Raw genomic sequence first — 19,012 nt, 5'->3', positions numbered from 1 at the left:
CAGCTCACTCAAATGAAGAAAGGAAGTGCCAAATTATGTATGTATTTGAATGTTAACTCACCCAGTGGTTTCCTTGGTGACACTGGTTTCTCTGTCACTGTTGGTTCGCTGACACCAGCGTCATTCTCAGCCGACACAGCGAACAGGTAGTTCTTGCCAGGTTCCAAATCCTTCGCCGTAAACGTGTTGCGGTAGGATTCCACGGAACCAATATCCTGCCAGGGACTGGATGCTCGGTCCTCCTTCATCTGAAGGATGTAGCGCTTCACTCTCGACCCACCGTCACTCATTGGAGATTTCCATTCCAAGTTGCATTTGTCGGCGTTTACTTTCGACACTCTGACGTAAACGGGTGCTGTAGGTGGCTCTGGAAATGACAAGAAACCAGAATCTCTGGTTCATCATAGATGACCGGGGAACAATGCAATGCGAGGTGTGTTACTCCAAAACAAGAACAGAATTGGTATACGTAGTACCGGTAAAGTACAGTCTCGTGAAATTTCAGATTAGCCTGGTAGGACCTATTTAAGGTATAACACTTCATGACCAAAGTTGTGGCACGCCACTTAACACCGTGACTTGACATCACTTGCACAACCAAATACTTCTGTGTTCTCCATTTTAATTCCCAACTATCGATACTGATAATGCTCAGATCCAGTCTAGTGGCAAGGTCTGGAACTACAGAGGGCAATTTCTTAGTTACCGTGATACTGTTTCATCAGCGTGAATCTTAGCTTTCTCGAAAGGGGCAGTTTTATATATGATCATTCCATCCAAATCACAAAATACTTGCATAAGGTTCCACCGAACCTTGAGCACGTGCGACTTAATTCAGGAAATCATATTTCAGCACAAAAACAACTGCTACCAAAATTGTACATTTCAAGTGGAAACTTACCTATTTTGATGACAGGTATTACACCTTCCAAACTCTCAAGAGGCGGTCCTTCTCCTTCTTCATTCACTGCTCGGATGCGGAAGAAATATTCGTTGTCGACGACTAGATTTCGCGGTGTAAATCGCGTGGTCATGCCGTCTGTAATGCCAGCCCGTCCCCAAGTGCTGCGGCGGGACTCTCGGATCTCGATCACGTATTTCAGGATAGGTATTCCGCCATCTTTCTCTGGGGGTTCCCATTCCAGATCCACAGAGTCCTCGGTGATACGGGAGATTCTGAGCGGTCCTTTCGGAGGACCAGGAACATCTGGAAATTAAAATAATACAATTATTGAAAATACAGTTGAAAATAGTCGGAATCAGTCCTTCAAAAGACAGACAAGTTTGCTAAAGTATTTGATCAATTAAGACGAGTGTAACTTACTTTTTGTGATACGCATAGTAAAACAGTAAAATTTAGTAAAATTTTCAGTAATGACAAAAGTGGAATAAGTTTAAGTTCATGTGCAGATGGCATGAAAAATTGAGTCATTTGAGTAGAAGCAAAATTGCCAGAGGTCGGGTTTGAACCGTGGTCATTCAACTCACCGTACGGGCTCTTAATCAGTACGGGTTTGTCCATTTCGAGAGGTTCGCTGCTGCCGGCTTTGTTGACAGCAAACACCCTAAAGAAGTATTCACAGCCGTCAGACAGGTTACGGCAGTTGATCGAAGTGAGAGTGTCGGAGATTTTGTCCACCCTCTGCCAGCTCGTGCGATTGGCGTCGCGCTTTTCCACGACATACGCGGTCAGTGGAGACCCGCCGTCGTCTTCTGGCACCTCCCATTCCAAGGAGGCGGAGTCTCTGGTGACATTGGTAACAGCGATTGGGCCAATCGGAGTACCAGGGGGACCTGGAAAAGACACGTTCCAAAGGGTAAAATCAAATCTATTGTAAAATGTAAGTATGCTTGTAGCTAACTCGCTATGTATCTTTTTTGCTAACTCGCTACATTCGTAACAATGGCTACACATACAGAATCGACGATCATACTAGACAATGTGAATCATCCATTGCATCCATTACATAACTAACGTCCAAGGCTTATTAATCAAAGAAATTTAAGAGTAAAACTGATTAATATTTCACACTCACCAACAGGTCGTTTTGGAACAACTCTGTCCGATTCTATCGGTTTGCCTGTGCCCACTTTATTCATAGCAGCCACCCTGAAATAGTAAGGGCGTCCCTGTTCCAGGTCAGCTACTCGTAGCTGAGTTCCCTCCCCTTCGAGCAAAGCCAGGTTCGTCCAGGCCTCCTCGTCAGAAGACATTTCGATCTTGTAGCCTGTGATGGGCGCACCGCCGTTGTCTCTGGGAGGCAGCCAGTCCAGTGTTACGCTATTGGCGGTGACGTTACTGACGCGTAACGGCGACATTGGGCGCTCTGGAACACCTGCAAGCGGAAGTAAGACCGTATTGAGCACTTCCGGAATGAAGCAGGGCTTTATCAAATATTTACGTGTCTTTCACACAGAATTAGGACCTTAACCATAATCAATTTTAGGGAGGCCATCAGGAACATATTAAGCACATACCACTTCTCTGAAGATTTTTTTTTAGGAATTAGGAATTCTGATTTTCTTTCACATCCTTTTTTAAAGGCATTTCCATTTTACCGGAATTAATCGAGACATATTGGAAATCTGTTATTCGGGATGCAATCGGGAAATGTTAATGATTTCCACTTTTCGGGAGAAAATTAAGACCATATTAAACACTTCCGTTTCTCGTAAAGCAATAAGTATCGTATCAAGCAATTCTGGTTTAACTATTTCAACACATAGACTTGGGACACCTAGACTTGTGACATCTACCTGGTTCACGTTCGGGTCTAACGGCCTCCGCGGTTTCCGCAGGTGCACTTTGACCTTCGTCGTTCTCAGCAATCACGTGAATCATGTACTCATTGCCCTCCGTTAGGTTTTCCAGTTGGTACGACAACGTCGTTGGTTTGACGCTGGCAATCTTCATCCAGGCTGCGCGACGCTTCTCGCGCCGCTCCACGATGTAGCCTCGTAGCGGAAGTCCGCCATCATCGGCAGGCGGTTTCCATTGGACAGTAATGCTGTCAGCTGTGGTCTCGGTAACAGTGAGGTTCTGCGGCGGTGAGGGTGGATCTAAAATGGAATTTAATGATTAAATTTCATCACAGTGTTTGTAAGTATATTAAAAAGTTACTTTAATTTTGGTTAACCCGAATTCTCCTGACACTCGAATTATATATATATATATATATATGAACTGCCATTTGGCAAGTCACTGACGAGCTTTCCCACATGTGACGTACAGATTGCTTTCCATATTGGAGGAACAGAAGTGGTCTTCCGGGAACGTTACACTGTGCAAAGCACCCACGCGTTAACCTTAACTCGCTCACTGTCACAACATATAATAAGAGATATTTGATGTTTCCATGTTGTCATGACAGTACCAGATGTCCATAGAATTATTGGTCAACTCACTGTATGGGCTCTTGGGTACGAAGCTGTCAGATTCCAGAGGCTTGGACAAGCCCACAGAGTTCTCTGCCAGAATTCTGGCATAGTATTCTTGACCTTCCTTCAGGAAGGGTATGGTACAAGACGTATTTGGTATGGAGATCTTCTCCACGAAGGAGAAATTGGATTTCCACGATTCTCTCTTTTCCACGGTGTAGGAAGTGACAGGTGCACCGCCATCATTCTGACATGGTTTCCATGACAACTTCACGGAAGCTCGCTGTATGTCAGATACCTCGACAGGTCCAACAGGAGGTGATGGTTTGGCTATGAAAAAAAAGTTAAAATAAGAAGTTCCATCATTGTTAGCCTTTTTATTCATTCAGGGAAATATTTCAATTTTAATTTAAACTTCAAAAGAAAACGTTATAAAATAAAAACAAACTACATTATCACACATATATTTCACAAATATTCATATACAGTTTGAACTAAACTGCCCTAAAATGACAAAACAGAAAAATTGTCCTGATCTGGTTTTGAGTTTCATTTTGTTTTAACACTTAAACATTTTGCAACATTCTTCTATGTACTGACCTCTTTACTCACAGAATAAGGTGTCTTGTTCAAAATCTACAAATTGCCCTTATTTGCTTCTTAGGGTAAGATAACAAATATTGGTCATCGAAACTGTTAAAGTCACTTGTTTCCTTTGTCACAGCTCGGCAGTAAAGTTCAGTAACGAGGCTAATTGAGTTATAGTGCAGGTAAGAGACTTACCCAGAGGGCGCTTCGGTCGGGCTGGTTTTTCCGTCTCACATCGTTTTCCGACGCCGGCCTCGTTCTCGGCGCTGACAGAGAAGTAGTAACCTTTACCTTCCTCGAGGTCAGGAACGTCATAATGGGTCTTGTAGGCATCAACTGTCGCCACTTTGGTCCAGCCGTCCGCGTTGTCACGCATCTTCTCAATGATGTAACGTGTGACGCGAGATCCGCCGTCATCTAGCGGTGGCCGCCATTCCAGGGAGGCATTGTCCTGTCCGATCTCCGTGATCTTGACCGATTCGGGGGCTTTAGGCACGGCTACAAGGAATCCATGAAAGCAAGTTACATACTGTTTCCGCTAATTGTGGAATGGTTCATCACACATACACAGCGAGGTTGATTTCAAAGATTTCTTTTGTTTGATTCTTACGTCGAAGTTTCTCTATTTGCCACGTTCAAACAGTAGCGTTTGCAAAGATGATTTTTTTCTGATTAATATTTACTGATATTTAACAGAACAGAATCTTAACTGAAAAAGTACGTAATCATTTCACAAAAGTAGAAAGTAGCTGTTTGACAACCCCAATACATTGCTTTTTCACAACTCAGAAAGAACGAAGAACCTCATAAACTTACAGACTGGTTTCTTTGGTTTTGCTGAATCCACGGAGTTGAGATAGGGTCCTTGACCTTCCTCGTTAATGGCTGAGACACGGAACATGTATTCGTTGTCGGTCAACATGCCGCTAACGTGACAGCGCGCGTGCGTCGGTTTGATCTCGGCACACTTTGTCCAGGCGCTGCGACGAACCTCTCTCATCTCCACGCAGTACGCGGTGATGGGGAGACCGCCATCGCTTTCTGGCGCCTTCCATTCCAGTTCACAAGAGTCTTCTGTTACGTCACTAATGACAAGAGGGCCCACTGGTGCCGACGGTTTTTCTGTGAAATGACAGTGTACAAAAATTTTTTCTAAAGACATTTTTGTAATTTTATCTTTTTACATTCCTCGTGATTGTATCGCTAAGAGTACTGGATGGAGAGATTTATTTGGTTGCTGCAGCATTCAGCATTACATGACATACAGAACGGGGACTGAATAATTTTCTTTGTCCTGAATTACATATATTCCTTTGTAGAGTTTTTTTTATCGATCTATTTGACTAGTGTTTTACGTCGTACTCAAGAATATTACTTGCGAGGGCGGCCAGCATTATGGTAATGGGGCTCTGCCCGGGGGTCACCTACGACCTGCCACAAGTTGTTGCAGACTTTCTCGGCTACGATCGGAAACCTGAAGGTTTATTTTCCATCCAGTTATTTAAAGAAGTTCTTAAACAATAATAGCGATGGCTGTCATTCTTTTGATATTTGTTGGATATTTACTTAAAACCTGAGAAGTTAAAAGTTAAAAGTTAAAAAATATCTTCATACACTTCCTCACTTAAAGGGCAAGACATCACTTGGCTAAAACATATTTCATTCCAAAGCAGTATTATACTTTATATGCCGTTGTCGTATAAGTGAAATATTTTTGAGTACGGCGTAAAACACCAATCAAATAAATAAATTACTCTTTATTATATTAATGACCTTTTAAAAAAAAATAACAAGTAGAACAAAATGTCAATTCTGCAAACCATTACTGGTGTGAATCGAGGCAGACATCTTGAGAATTTTATCCAATTAAACACGTTGCTATCAGATTGAGCGGCCTAAGGTGTGATGTAGCGTTTACCCATTTACTTCATGAAGTGACATACGATAACACAGACCTGATGCATAAGACATCATCTTGAATCGTTCAGAACGAATCTTACGACACAATGTTTTCCCTAAGTTTATGAGAATTGAAGAATTTAAATTTTGCTCCTTCGTCTTTCTTGGGATGTCTAACAAGGGATGCTTTTCTTTTACAAAATACATTAATTCAAGAGACGTACTTTCTCTGACGTCCGCGATAACTAGGTCAATAATTGAAGCATAAAATTCAGCGACAGTCAAATGCCTAGTTCAGCGTCAGTGGGGCGTAGAATTATTTCCACTTGTTTCAGAATTGAACATGAATCTAGTTATGCAACAATCCCTTTGTAATTTTGCAATCTTTACTAGGGGTTAAAATCACCAGCACAACCCTTCCGGCGGCTACGCCCTGAACAGAAATATCCGGTCGTGCATATACACGCTATTTAAACTGTAAATGATATAGCAGGTTTACTGCGTGAACAGTTCAAGCAGTGGAAGAAATATCCAGTACGTCCAATTTCGAAGAGAGCTATGTATCACTTGAATCTTCATCGCCGAGTCCACAACTTTTATCTGTCATAAGCTACTATTTTCACTATAATACCGAAAATAACTTCGATGTTAGAGAGCTAGAGTAAACGTGACGTCACCTTGCTGCCCATAATGGAGACGCATTGAAGCTGTGTCAAGACGAAGTTTCACTAAATTTTTACTGATGAAAAAAAAAAAACTAAAAAATATTTAATGCCGGTTTAAGATACTTTGAATGGTAGTCTTTTAATGCACATAAACATTAGTCAGGTGTTGTCTTTCACTTTAACGCCAAACATTAACGTTTTAAAATTTCATTTCCCTGTGAAGACAAGCATTGTCTTACCGTACGGGCTCTTCACCATCACTGGGTAGTCCATCTCTAAAGCTGGGCCAACTCCGGCCTCGTTTTCGGCCATGACCCGGAAGTAGTACTCATTGCCCTCTGTCAGGTGGGCCACGGTGTGCTGTAGTGTACTCGCGTCCACTTTCTCCACCTTGTTCCACAGTGTCCGCAGCGCCTCGCGTTTCTCCAAGATGTAATGCGTGAGCGGAAGTCCGCCATCATGTTTCGGTGGCTGCCATTCTATGGTGGCAGAGGTGCGCTGAGTTTCTAGAACTTTTAGCGGGCCCTGTGGTTTGGAGGGTGGCTCTGTAACAGGTAAAGTGTTAATAGATGTACATTTTGATGTCACTAAAAGAAGGACTTTTTATAAAGGAATTATAAAAAGTATATTTTATGCTGTCTACTTGTTTTGATGCACAGGGTGCATTGAACCCAGGTGGGTGGAGGAAAGAGCACTTGAGTAATTCAAAACCAGTGACGTTTAATAAATTCTCACTGCATTTTTTACCTAATTCTCCTTAAGCCATGGTGCTAGGGGGCCTGTACTTTGTTACTACTTATGCATTTACATCAACAGTTAGAATAAAACCCTAACAGAGGTAAACTGAAAAGAGTCCAAATTTCACCGGTTACGTGTTACCATTTGCCAACCACCACACTGTCGTCACTGCTCTGTTTTTTTCTGTTACTGCTCTGTTACTTGAAGTCACCAAGTATTATACCGACCTTTGACAAGTAAGTGATGAACTACAGCACATGTCACGCGCAAATTTCATCCTACACAAACAGGTTAATGTTCAGTCTATATCAACGGAAGGCAAGTGATCTTGCCGTCGACCACTTATTGCTACCAAGGCTAGTAAAGATACAAAAATGTCGAAAATTTTCTGTCTCAGGCTAAATAGATTTGCTCAGAACTGATACAATACTACTAAGACACATACCTGGTGGTTTTCTGGCAATGACGGCTTCGGACTCCAAAGGCTCGCTCGTTCCAGCTCGATTAACAGCACGTACACGGAATGTATACTTGGAACCTTCTTCTAAGTCTTTAGCGCGGTACCGGGTAATGTTGCCTTGGACCTTTCCGATCTGTTTGAACTCTTCCTTGGGTTTCGCCATCTCGATAGTGTAGTTTTCCAGTTCGGCGCCTCCGTCATCGTTCGGTGGCAGCCAATCGAACGTTACCGTCGACGGCTCGACGTTATTGAATCTGATTGGCCCGACTGGAGCGGACGGTGCTTCGGCCTTTCTCCTCGGCACGACGGCGTCGTCCATTTCCAGCGGCTGGCTTCGACCTTCGGGATTCTCCGCGAAAACTCGGAAGAGGTACTCGTTACCTTCGATGAGATTGTCGATGGTGAGGGTCAACGTTTCCGAGTCTAGTTTCTGAACCTTCATCCAGCTTGACCATTTCCGGTCACGACGTTCTACAGCGTAACCTGTAAGGTCCAGTCCTCCGTTATCAAGCGGTGGCTTCCAGGTGATGACGGCAGAGTTCTCGTTCAGGTCCGTGATCTGGATGGGTCCTTCCGGTGCCGAGGGCGGATCTGTAAAACAATCAATGGACAAATAAAATCATACCTAATCGCTTAGAAAGTATCGAGGGCACTGTGCTTGTTCAGAACTACCAACTTCAAAGTGTACCACTGCCAACGGTCTGAACCACGTGATCAAGGCGTCGATTATAGGAGGATCGTTTGTCATTTTAGTAGATGAAATGCTAACGGACAGATTCACTGATTTTTCAATAACCAGAACCATAAAAGGCACAACAAACTATAGAGAACATATGGTGTGAACAAAAATTATTTGAAAACTGACAAGGAATGTTCAGACTCATTGACACTAAAACAGTTAAACAGAGCTATTAAAGTCTGTAAGATTAAACATATGGACACTAAAATTCATATCAGTTGTCGAAACTAGTGGAGGGCAAATCGCATAGACAGACACTTGACAAATGTCAAATATCGCTGGCTGTACTCACTAAATGGACTCTTGGGAGCTAAGCCTTTCTCTGTCTCGAGGGCTGGTGATAATCCCACCACATTTTCGGCCATTACCCGGAAGAAATAGTCCTGTTCCAGTTTCAGATTTGGCACCGTGATCGTCAGCTCTTCGTCAGGTAGGACTTTACCTGCCGGAGACCACGTGGTCTTCCACGATTCACGTTTTTCGATGACGTAAGTGGTGATTGGTGAGCCGCCGTCCGAGTCGCTGGGTTGCCATGACAACGTGATGCTGTCTTTCTGCACATCAGTAGCCTTAAGTGGGCCCTCCGGTGCGGATGGTTTTTCTACGTGATGGAAACAAGTGTGTTATTACTGCTGTTGTAGGATAAATATAATACACGTATACAGAAGAGTGAATCAGTGGGTGGAATAAAATACCTTGTGAGTGGTATTCCAACTGCATCGTGACTGAACAGATTCAGATAAACGACATGTAACAGTAGTACTTTCAGTAAAATGAAGAAATTTGATGTAGTTAGGTTTTATGTAATATAAACGGTGCTCACGTGAATTGCAAAAATAGAAAAAAAATTATGTCCAACTGCATGCAACTCACTTCAGTTATGAATCTTCATTGCCCAGCGGATGGCCGCAAAAACATATATATATATATATATATGTATATATAAAGAACACGTTAGATCAAAACACTGGAGCCTGCGGATGGTCGTGGGTTTCCCCCAGGCTTTGCCCGGTTTCCTGCCACCATAATGCTGGCCGCCATCGTATGAGTGAAATATTCTTGAGTACGGCGTTAAACACCAATCAAATAAATCAATCAATCAATCAATCAATCAAAACACAGGTTTAATTAGGAAAGAAGACATTAAAAAATGTCTCACCTAGTGGTTTCTTTGGTTTGACCAGTGACTCCGTCTCACATTTCTTGCCGACGCCAATTTCATTTTCGGCGGCTACAGCAAAGTAATATCCTTTGCCGATCTTCAAATCCGGGATTGTGTAGTAACTGTCAAACGGCTTCACTTTGGCCACTTGTTCCCACAACTCACTGTCGTCGGCCATCTTGAAAATTTGATAGCCTATGAGTTTGGCTCCGCCATCTTTGTTGGGGATTCCCCACTCAATGGTGACGTTGTCTTTGCCAACTTTGTTGATACGCACGTGAGCCGGCGGGCCGGGGAGTTCTGGAGTATCAAAGTGAGGCATGCATTATCACACAAAATAAAGACTTCCTCCTTGTATCCTTATGGTTCCAGAGTTTGATAATTCTAACTTCAAAATCCCCCCTTTTCTCTGTCCTCTAGCCACGTTATCTGACAATTAATGTTTGACATGAAATGGTTTATCAGTAGAACCGAATGAAAGAAGAATGGGCATCCTCTTGAATCTACATGCCTTGCTTAACACAGGAAGGTTTCTCATGTCTTCTTTAATTCATATTTTGTTTTTTATTTATGTTATAATATGTACTGAAAAATACTTCACTTAGATGTCGATCGTCGGATCTATGGGTGTACATAGGCTAGATGGCAGGAGACACCCACACCCCCTGATCCGCTACCTAAGAAACCTCGTGACACAATGCTGCAGCCACGTGAGCAAAAGTGAACCATAGACATCTTCTATGATTCATCTTCAAAGTTACAAGCTACTTTCCTTTCATGATGCACTTACCCAATTTCTTTTTGGGCGCGGCGACATCGGTGGACACGAGCGGCTCGCTCTCCCCCTCAGCGTTGACCGCCGTCACTCGGAATACGTACTCATTGTCCACGATGAGGCTCGGAACGCAGCAGTGTGTGGTGGTTGGCTTCACTTCGGCCACTCTTCCCCACGCACTACGGCGTGTCTCACGCATTTCCACGATGTACTTCGTAAGAGGGGTACCACCGTCAGATTCTGGAGGTTTCCATGTCAGCTCACAAGAGTCTTCTGTGACGTCCGCGATGGAAAGCGGGCCAATAGGGGATGAAGGTACATCTGGACAGAGCAAGAAAGTGATTGGTTAGTTAGTAATGAAAGATAAAACATAGCTTGTAAATAATTGTAAACGTAACCAAATGAGTTACTGTAAAAAGGGATAATATGACTTGTCTGTCGGAAACAGTAAAGGGCAAACAAATAAAAAAATAGGTATATTTAACATATTAAAATATGTGTATTGCATAATTCAAATAGCAACCTTAAACTTATAAAAGTTGATATTAGAATAATCAGATAATAACAATAAATTGACATTACAGTAGGTATATTCAAAACAAATATGAAAAACACAAAACTTACTAAATGGACTCTTTGCCTTGGTGTGAGAAGCAGTTTCCAAAGGCTCACTGAGGCCGATTTTGTTTTCCGCGGAAACTTTGAAGTAATACTCGCATCCTTCTGTGAGTCCATCAAAAGTGTATTTAGTGTCCTTGGGGCCAATGCGGTCCACTTTGGACCACATTGTTCTCTTGGCGTCTCTTTTCTCCAAAACGTAGGCGGTTAACGGAGAACCACCGTCGTGTTTCGGGGGATTCCAATGGACTGTGATCGAGTCCCTCTGAACGTCAACTATTTCGATTGGACCGGTAGGTTTGCTGGGTTTCTCTGAAGAATCAAAGATTGAGCGTTTTAGTATAATATACTTTATTAGTATTAGTGTATTTAAAAACAGCACTTATTTAGCTTATAAAACACAATGACAAGCGCAGATGTGCTCATATTATTAGTTTTTCTTTCTTTATGAAAAGTTTAGTTGTTTAAAAATGATTTTGCTGTTAAGCGCGGTATTTAGAATACCACGTATTAACATTATTAACATTTGGGCCTGTATTAAATTTTAATACACCTCCGAACAACCTGACCCTGATACAGTAACAATCATATATGGTAAACTTTCGCTCTAGTACATTTAGGAATGTTAATTACAAATACTTTGCCTCAACCATCATTGTTGGGGGCCGCTCACTCAGTGGTTGTTTGGTAAACTGTACTTGGCAAGAAAGCTATACCCTAGTATACGTTAGATGTAGCACTTATATGGCCTTATCAAGAAATAATCCCAAATCTACTTCAGCATGGAATCTACTTTTGGGTGGAAATTCGAACGCAAAGGCAACCCTATTACTCCACAGAATTACATAACGCCTTACCCAACGGTTTCATTGGCGTCACCGGCTCAGCCGTGATTACTTGGCTTGCGCCGATCTCATTCACAGCAGAAACGCGGAAGACATGCTCTTTGCCTTCTTCAAGATCTTTGGCCTTGAACTTGGTGGAGAAACCTTCCACTTTGGCAATTCTGACGAAGTCTTGTCGGTTGACGCTGTCCTCAATGATGTAGTGAAGAATCTCAGACCCGCCATCGTCTCTCGGTGGCTGCCACTGGAGAACCGCAGTAGTGACCTGGACGTCAAACACTTTGAGGCTCTCTGGGGGGCTTGGTAACTCTGGAGGGGCAGAAAAGCCAAATGTCCGAGGAAAAGTATAAAAGATAAAAAAATATTTCAGACAAAAGGTCTTTAAGTTTAAATATGCCCGAAATGAGATTGGCCTCTTCCTCCAGCAAGACAGAATAATGCTCCAGGTATCTATTTTCTGGTAGTTTTTCATGACATGAAAATGATTTACTGAGTTTTTGTAAAGATTGCCCTTAGCCCTTCCTTTTCTGGGAATAACGCGATTAAATTTTGCAGGTTAAGAAGCATCCCGAAGAATCCCATTTGTAGTCATTTGTAGATAATGTCATTAAATATTGCCGTCTGGCCACTCTTAATCGTACGTGACAACGTTTTAACGATGGTACAGATATGCAAGAAACAATGACTGAGAACTAACCTGGTGGTCTTTTGGGCGTGACGGGTTGATCCATCTCTAATGGAGGACTCAAACCTTCGTCGTTTTCAGCAAACACACGGAAGTAGTAATCACTTCCGGTGGTCAGGTTTTGGACGCAGTAGGTCAGGATGTCCGGGTTGACCTTCTCAACCTTGACCCACGTCGGTCGTTTCTTGTCGCGTTTCTCGATGACGTAGCCAGTAACGGGCAAGCCACCATCGTTGAGAGGTGTTTTCCATGCGATGACAACAGAGGTCGCTGTGAGATCACTGGTGACAATGGGCCCCTCGGGTGCTGACGGCACATCTGGATTGGTGGGGAAAAAAGTGACAATTGATATATTTGGATATGAATTATACAGCCTTCTAAAGACAAATTAGGCATGGCCATTAAACAACTACATGTAATGCTAAGTGTTATATAATGGTGGATAAGTGGATTGATTTACACCTATGTTTTCTAATGGCAAAGCAGACGTGTTGTAAACCATTTCACCCATAAACTATGATTTTGTGGTCAGAAATCCAAGCTAAAGGGATGTTTATTTCTATCCCTAGATCCAAATGAAATCAGTTCACTTACTTTCATCAATGCTCAAATTATGTATTTTGAGTCTGCAAGCTGCTGAAGCTAAGATGGAAATGAGAATATGTTTCCACTTACCGTAAGGACTCTTTGGCGTTACGCTGTCAGACTCGAGTGGAGCTGAGAGTCCAACTAAATTCTTAGCGATCACACGGAAGATGTACTCTTGGCCTTCCTTAAGGTTCTGCACACAGTAACTGGTAATGTCTGGTTTTACCGTTGTCACGGGAGACCACGAGCTCTTCCATGCTTCGCGTCGCTCAATGACGTAACCAATCACCGGAGAGCCGCCATCTTTGTCGCTGGGTTTCCAGGACAACGTCAGCGAATCTCTTAGTATGTTGGTGAATGTTATTGGTCCAACAGGAGCAGATGGTTTTTCTGAAGATTAGGCATATTTCATTGAAGATTTAGCCACGAGGCATTTTTTTGCATTATCACAATATATGATATCAAGTATTTTTGACCAAATGCAAAAAGCAAAAAAAAAAAAACAAAAACAAAAAAAAAAAAAAAAAAACATTTTTAACGTTAGAAGAACAAGAAATATTTTAATTTTCCTCATTCAACATTTAACGGATTAATTTATTTTCAATGATTTGGGCAAACCGCCTCAGGATATGTCTTACCTAGTGGTTTTTCGGGACTGATGGGAGATTCAGTTTCCAATGTATCTCCTTCTCCCAATTTATTCTCAGCCGTTATGCTAAAGTAGTAACCGGTGTTTTCTTTCAGATCTGGAATGGTACAGCGCATTTCGTACGCCTTGGTCATTGCCACGTCTTCCCATTCCTCTGAACCTTCCCGGCGCTTCCGGATGTGGTAGGCCGTGACTTTTGACCCTCCGTCGTCCTCAGGCGCCTGCCACTGAAGAGTCACACTGTCTTTCCCGATTTCCAGAATCTTCATTCCGGCCGGGGCTTCAGGAGCAGAAAGCTCTCGCTCAGGCTTGATGATTTCCTTGGACTCTAGCCACTCCCCTTGACCTTCGTCGTTGACAGCCGTGACCCGGAAGTAGTACTCATTACCTTCCACGAGATTGGCGGCCTTGAAGGATGTGACATCTGGACCGACGGATCCGGACTTCATCCACGTGGATCTGCGGATGTCACGATGCTCGATAATATAAGCTGTGATGGGAACCCCGCCATCGTCTTCAGGTGGATTCCATGACAACGTGACGGACTGGTCGGTTAATTCTGTGAATTCTATTGGTCCGACTGGTTGACTTGGAGTATCTGAAATGAGTCAAAAGGCCGTATTTTACTGGTTTCGTGTGACAATTTGACAGCGATTACACTGTCGTCGCTGCTCTGGGATTTTCTCTCTATGTTTTATTTATTTATTTATTTATTTCATTGGTGTTTTACGACGTACTCAAAAATATTTCACTTATAAGACGGCGGCCAGCATTATGGAGGGAGCAAACCGGATAGAACCCGGAGGAAACCCACAACCATCCGCACGTTACTGACAGACCTCTATGTTGCACGTCTTAATTATATAAAGACAAGTCTAATAGTAAAGACAGTTTTCTTCACAACAATCATGCTCGTAGTGAGTTTCCCATTCTTAGCAGGCAAAAGAAATACTGGATCTTCGTTTACTGATTAATCGTCTGGTGAGAAATTTTAATACCACAGAGCAGAGTTTTATTACATCCATTCAAGCATCTGTGGTAATTGGTTTTTAGAAGGAGTGATCGGAGACATCAGTTCAAAATACTATTGCAAAATGTGTAATACAAATTTTAGACAGGAAACCGCTGCAATCTTCAGGCAAAACCCTCACCGTAAGGACTTCTAGGTTGAACGGTACCCTCCATTTCCAGGGCGTCTCCAGCACCTTTGGCATTTTCGGCAATCACTCGGAAGACGTAGTCCGTCCCCTCCGTGAGGTCAGTGGCCTTACAAGAGAACGTGTCACTGTCCACTTTGCCAACAGGTGACCAGAGTGACCGCTTGGCGTCTCGCTTCTCAATGATGTAACGCGATACTGGTGATCCACCGTCATCTTTGGGGGCTTTCCATTCGATCGTCACAGAGTTCCTGTCAAGATCCTTGACGGCGATTGGTCCAGATGGTTTGGAGGGTGGGCCTACAAGAAACACGTGTGTACATATGCATGCGGACTTTCAAGAGTTTTTAGGCTTTGAAACAGCGATCTGACAACAACTTCTTCGTGCCTAAAATTCACTCAGGTAATTCACCAAGGATACTGTAATAGAATACTGCACCAAGAAGGAATAGCTATAGTAGTCATTTGTCCGGAAATCCTAGCTTTCGAAGTACTTAATTTGAAGAGCAATGGTTAGTGATATGCTGGTCTACCTTCAGGTAATTTCTAACTTAACATATTTCTTGCATAACAAAGCATACATCCATACTGTTTTGCTGGCAAAATAATTGAAACATTCAGGTAAATTTATTGAGGCATTTCGTTTACCTGCAGGTCTTTTTGGTGTTACCGGTGACTCCAGCTCACAAGGTTTGCTCAAGCCGGCTTCATTCTTGGCAGAGACTGCCAAAAAGTAACCGACATTCTCCTTGAGGTCTGGGACTTTGAAGTTTGTGTCGAATGCTTTCACAGATCCGGCTTTGATCCAGGCTTCTGAAGTCTCCTCGCACTTCTCGATCATATAACCTGTGATCTTGGCGCCACCATCTTTGTGTGGGGCTTTCCATTCCAATTCCACGAAGTCCTTTCCAATTTTGGTGACTTTCAAATTCGTGGGCGAATCGGGTGGAACTGAAACAATAAATTAATCGTGAAACAATCAAAATCTCAACAAATAACACAACAAATACCCTGGATTTCTTTTGTTTCCGACTGAACTCTAGAAATTAGGTTAATAATTAAATCAGAGTTTATTTATGTAAGTTTCTTCAAAGTTGGCTTCGCCTGAGTACAAATCCAAAGCACAGATACACGTAATCTAGTACATTAAGCCTTGAAATTCTGTTGGAATACCCCAGTATTTTCAACAATATTTACACGTACAAATATGACGTAGAGAAGCATATATTTCATTTTTGATTTTTAATCAGTTTTTGATGCTTTTACGCGCAACTGAAGTATATTTTATTTAAATGACGCAGAACAGGTTTATTTACATTTAGTGTAAACCAGACAGAACCAGGGAATAACTACCGGGAATTGTTAGGTAAGTTATAAACTTCCTGACTTAAAGCCGTCCATGTACATAACTTACCAATAGCCTTCTTTGGTTTTGCGGTGTCCTTGGATTCCAGTGGTTCACTATGACCTTCTTCATTTAAGGCCGTAACCCGGAAGTAGTATTCAGTTCCTTCCAAGAGGTCAAGGACGGTGAAGGTCGTGTCTGTGGGTTCCAGTGAGCCTGCCTTCATCCAAGAGGAGCGGGTTGAAGGTCGCATCTCCACAAGGTAGCCTGTGAGAGGTAATCCTCCGTCATCTTCTGGAGCTTCCCAGCTGAGAGTGGCAGAGTTGTCCGTGACGTCGCTGATCTTCAACGGTCCCACTGGTTTGTCTGGGGCATCTGTGTAAAGAGAATTCAGTTGATTAAATTATTGCAATTCCAAGAAGTGTTTTTTCTAAAGAAATTGAGTTTCGGTTTATGGCAGGCTGTCATTAAACTGCCTTAAAATCAATCAAAACAGTATTCATTTAATTAAGAACATCACAGAAAGTTGAGTTAAATGCTATCTCGACGTTGTTGTTTGCCATGTGTGCATCTCTTACCGAACGCACGGTGAGAATATTATATATTCATGGCATTTCCCAGAAAAGTACTCTAGTGGGCATTTCCACCAATCCGTTGACACGTACCATATGGGCTGCGGGGCTGTACGGGCTCCTCCATTTCTAGAGGTTCACCTTTGCCCTTGGCATTCTCAGCGATGACTCTGAACAGATATTCGTTGCCCTCCAGAAGATTCTTAGCCGTATACGATGTTTCAGAGCTGTCAATTTTCTCACACTGCGACCACATGGTGCGTTTGGCATCACGTTTTTCGATGACGTAGTGTGTCACGGGGGAACCTCCGTCGTCCTCTGGCTCCTCCCATTCGAAGGTGACCGAGTTACGATCCACCTCCTTCACGGTAATTGGTCCTGTCGGTGCACTGGGCGGACCTATTGGTAATAAATCAGTGTTTTTATCCCTGATCTGCTGTTTCTCGCCTATTGTTTATTCCGCAAATAGCAATTGACCCTTAAATGAAATTCATTTACGGCACATGGTTCATGTGCCAAATTCTAAATGATTTCTTGCTACTGTGTGAAATTTTCATTGACAAGAAAGTTGTTGAAAAGCTTTTGGAATATCAGCTAGGGTTACATTACCACGCAAATCAAACCTGTCCGTACAATTATTCATATTTGTTTTAAATATTTGCTTCACCGTGAACATTGCGTCATTATTATAGAACAGAAATGGAGATATGCGTGCCTGAACCATTAATTAGTTTTTCAGACCACTGCAGCTTTAAAGGCTGACAAGAACTGACCATACTAATTTAACACCATTTCTAACTTCAAAATTATTCCACTGGATGTAAATCTGAGTTAAAGTGTTTTGTGAAATATACCTGCTGGACGTTTGGGCGTAACAGGGGAATCTGTTTCACATGGTTTGCTCATGCCAGCTTCATTCTCAGCCGAAACCGCAAAGAAGTAGCCAACATTTTCCTTCAGATCAGTGACCTTGAGAGTGGTGTCATAAGGCTTCAAAGATTTGACCTTCATCCATTTGTCAGATGTGGCTTCGCATTTTTCCACCATGTAGCCGGTGATTTTGGATCCACCGTCATGGGACGGCGCTTTCCATTCCAGAGTGACGAAATCTTGTCCAACTTTGGTGGTTCGCAGGAAAGATGGGGCCTCGGGTGGAACTGTGTGTAGAAATAGATGAAAGCATAAAAGTTTCGGGCATTGGTGGGAAAAATTAGTTCCTGCATTAGTTTTTAGCAGGAACATGATATCAAAAAAGTCAAAATGGGACAACACATTCTGACTAGCTCTGGGCAAAAAGAGGTATTGTTGAGTCGTCGCAGAAAATACAAATAGCTGGTCTTTCTCTTTCTCTCTTTTTTGGTGGCTGAATGACGAGGAGAGAATTGTCAGCATACAAGTATACAAGTTCTTTAAAAGGCTTCAATCTATATTCACACAAAAGACAATCTCAGATGTCCTAAAATGGCCAATCTGCTAGCAAAACTACTCAGAAATTGGATGTTTACCTATTTTCTTCTTGGGTTTGGCGGTGTCTTTAGACTCCAGAGGTTCGCTGTGGCCCTCGTCATTAATAGCCGTGACCCGGAAGTAGTATTCGGTTCCTTCCAATAGGTCAAGGACGGTGAAGGTCGTGTCTGTGGGTTCCAGTGAGCCTGCCTTCATCCAAGAGGAGCGGGTTGAAGGTCGCATCTCCACAAGGTAACCTGTGAGAGGTAATCCTCCGTCATCTTCTGGAGCTTCCCAGCTGAGAGTGGCAGAGTTGTCCGTGACGTCGCTGATCTTCAACGGTCCCACTGGTTTGTCTGGGGCATCTAAAATAAACAATTATATGTGTTTAAATGCTAAAGAAAGGATGTTAACGAATGTTGAAGACAATTAACAATGTTTTTAACTTTTATTGAATTTTATCACTGGTAATTGCTTTGTTTCATCTTTTGGGCGAATGTGGCCCATCTTATAAAACAACAGTGCGTTGGCCTATCTGCCTATACTATTCAAGATGCCACCAGAGTTCCAAAATGAAATACAATCTGGAACACAAGCGCCAGTTAGTGGTCAAATGTGTTCATTGAAAGATTGCAATGCATTTTGAACTTCATGTCTGACATTCGCACACAACTCGTGAACCACGACGGGACGTTTAAAGCCG

At 42.7% G+C, this 19,012-nt stretch overlaps 1 protein-coding gene across 1 annotated transcript in view; it reads right to left on the bottom strand.

Annotated features, from left to right (window-relative positions):
• The window catches only part of LOC135464500 (titin-like), an 86,781-nt gene that overhangs the window by 8,012 nt on the left and 59,757 nt on the right, over positions 1–19,012 (bottom strand). The window contains exons 63-86 of the mRNA XM_064741925.1: positions 18,369–18,674; positions 17,718–18,020; positions 16,957–17,262; positions 16,361–16,666; positions 15,595–15,897; positions 14,941–15,246; positions 13,779–14,387; positions 13,228–13,530; positions 12,565–12,870; positions 11,880–12,176; positions 11,029–11,334; positions 10,420–10,725; positions 9,627–9,929; positions 8,760–9,068; positions 7,714–8,319; positions 6,770–7,075; positions 4,783–5,088; positions 4,162–4,464; positions 3,406–3,708; positions 2,758–3,060; positions 2,037–2,336; positions 1,489–1,794; positions 902–1,207; positions 62–367 (exon numbers count right to left, since the gene is read on the bottom strand). Of these exons, the coding sequence (XP_064597995.1) occupies positions 62–367; positions 902–1,207; positions 1,489–1,794; positions 2,037–2,336; positions 2,758–3,060; positions 3,406–3,708; positions 4,162–4,464; positions 4,783–5,088; positions 6,770–7,075; positions 7,714–8,319; positions 8,760–9,068; positions 9,627–9,929; positions 10,420–10,725; positions 11,029–11,334; positions 11,880–12,176; positions 12,565–12,870; positions 13,228–13,530; positions 13,779–14,387; positions 14,941–15,246; positions 15,595–15,897; positions 16,361–16,666; positions 16,957–17,262; positions 17,718–18,020; positions 18,369–18,674 (7,914 nt within the window). The remainder of the gene's footprint in view (positions 1–61; positions 368–901; positions 1,208–1,488; positions 1,795–2,036; positions 2,337–2,757; positions 3,061–3,405; positions 3,709–4,161; positions 4,465–4,782; positions 5,089–6,769; positions 7,076–7,713; positions 8,320–8,759; positions 9,069–9,626; positions 9,930–10,419; positions 10,726–11,028; positions 11,335–11,879; positions 12,177–12,564; positions 12,871–13,227; positions 13,531–13,778; positions 14,388–14,940; positions 15,247–15,594; positions 15,898–16,360; positions 16,667–16,956; positions 17,263–17,717; positions 18,021–18,368; positions 18,675–19,012) is intronic.

The sequence above is a fragment of the Liolophura sinensis genome, chromosome 4 (assembly GCF_032854445.1).
Source record: "Liolophura sinensis isolate JHLJ2023 chromosome 4, CUHK_Ljap_v2, whole genome shotgun sequence".
NCBI classification, from domain to species: domain Eukaryota; kingdom Metazoa; phylum Mollusca; class Polyplacophora; order Chitonida; family Chitonidae; genus Liolophura; species Liolophura sinensis.
The sequence above is the reverse complement of the archived record's forward strand: the minus strand, read 5'-3'. Positions and strand labels throughout refer to the sequence as shown.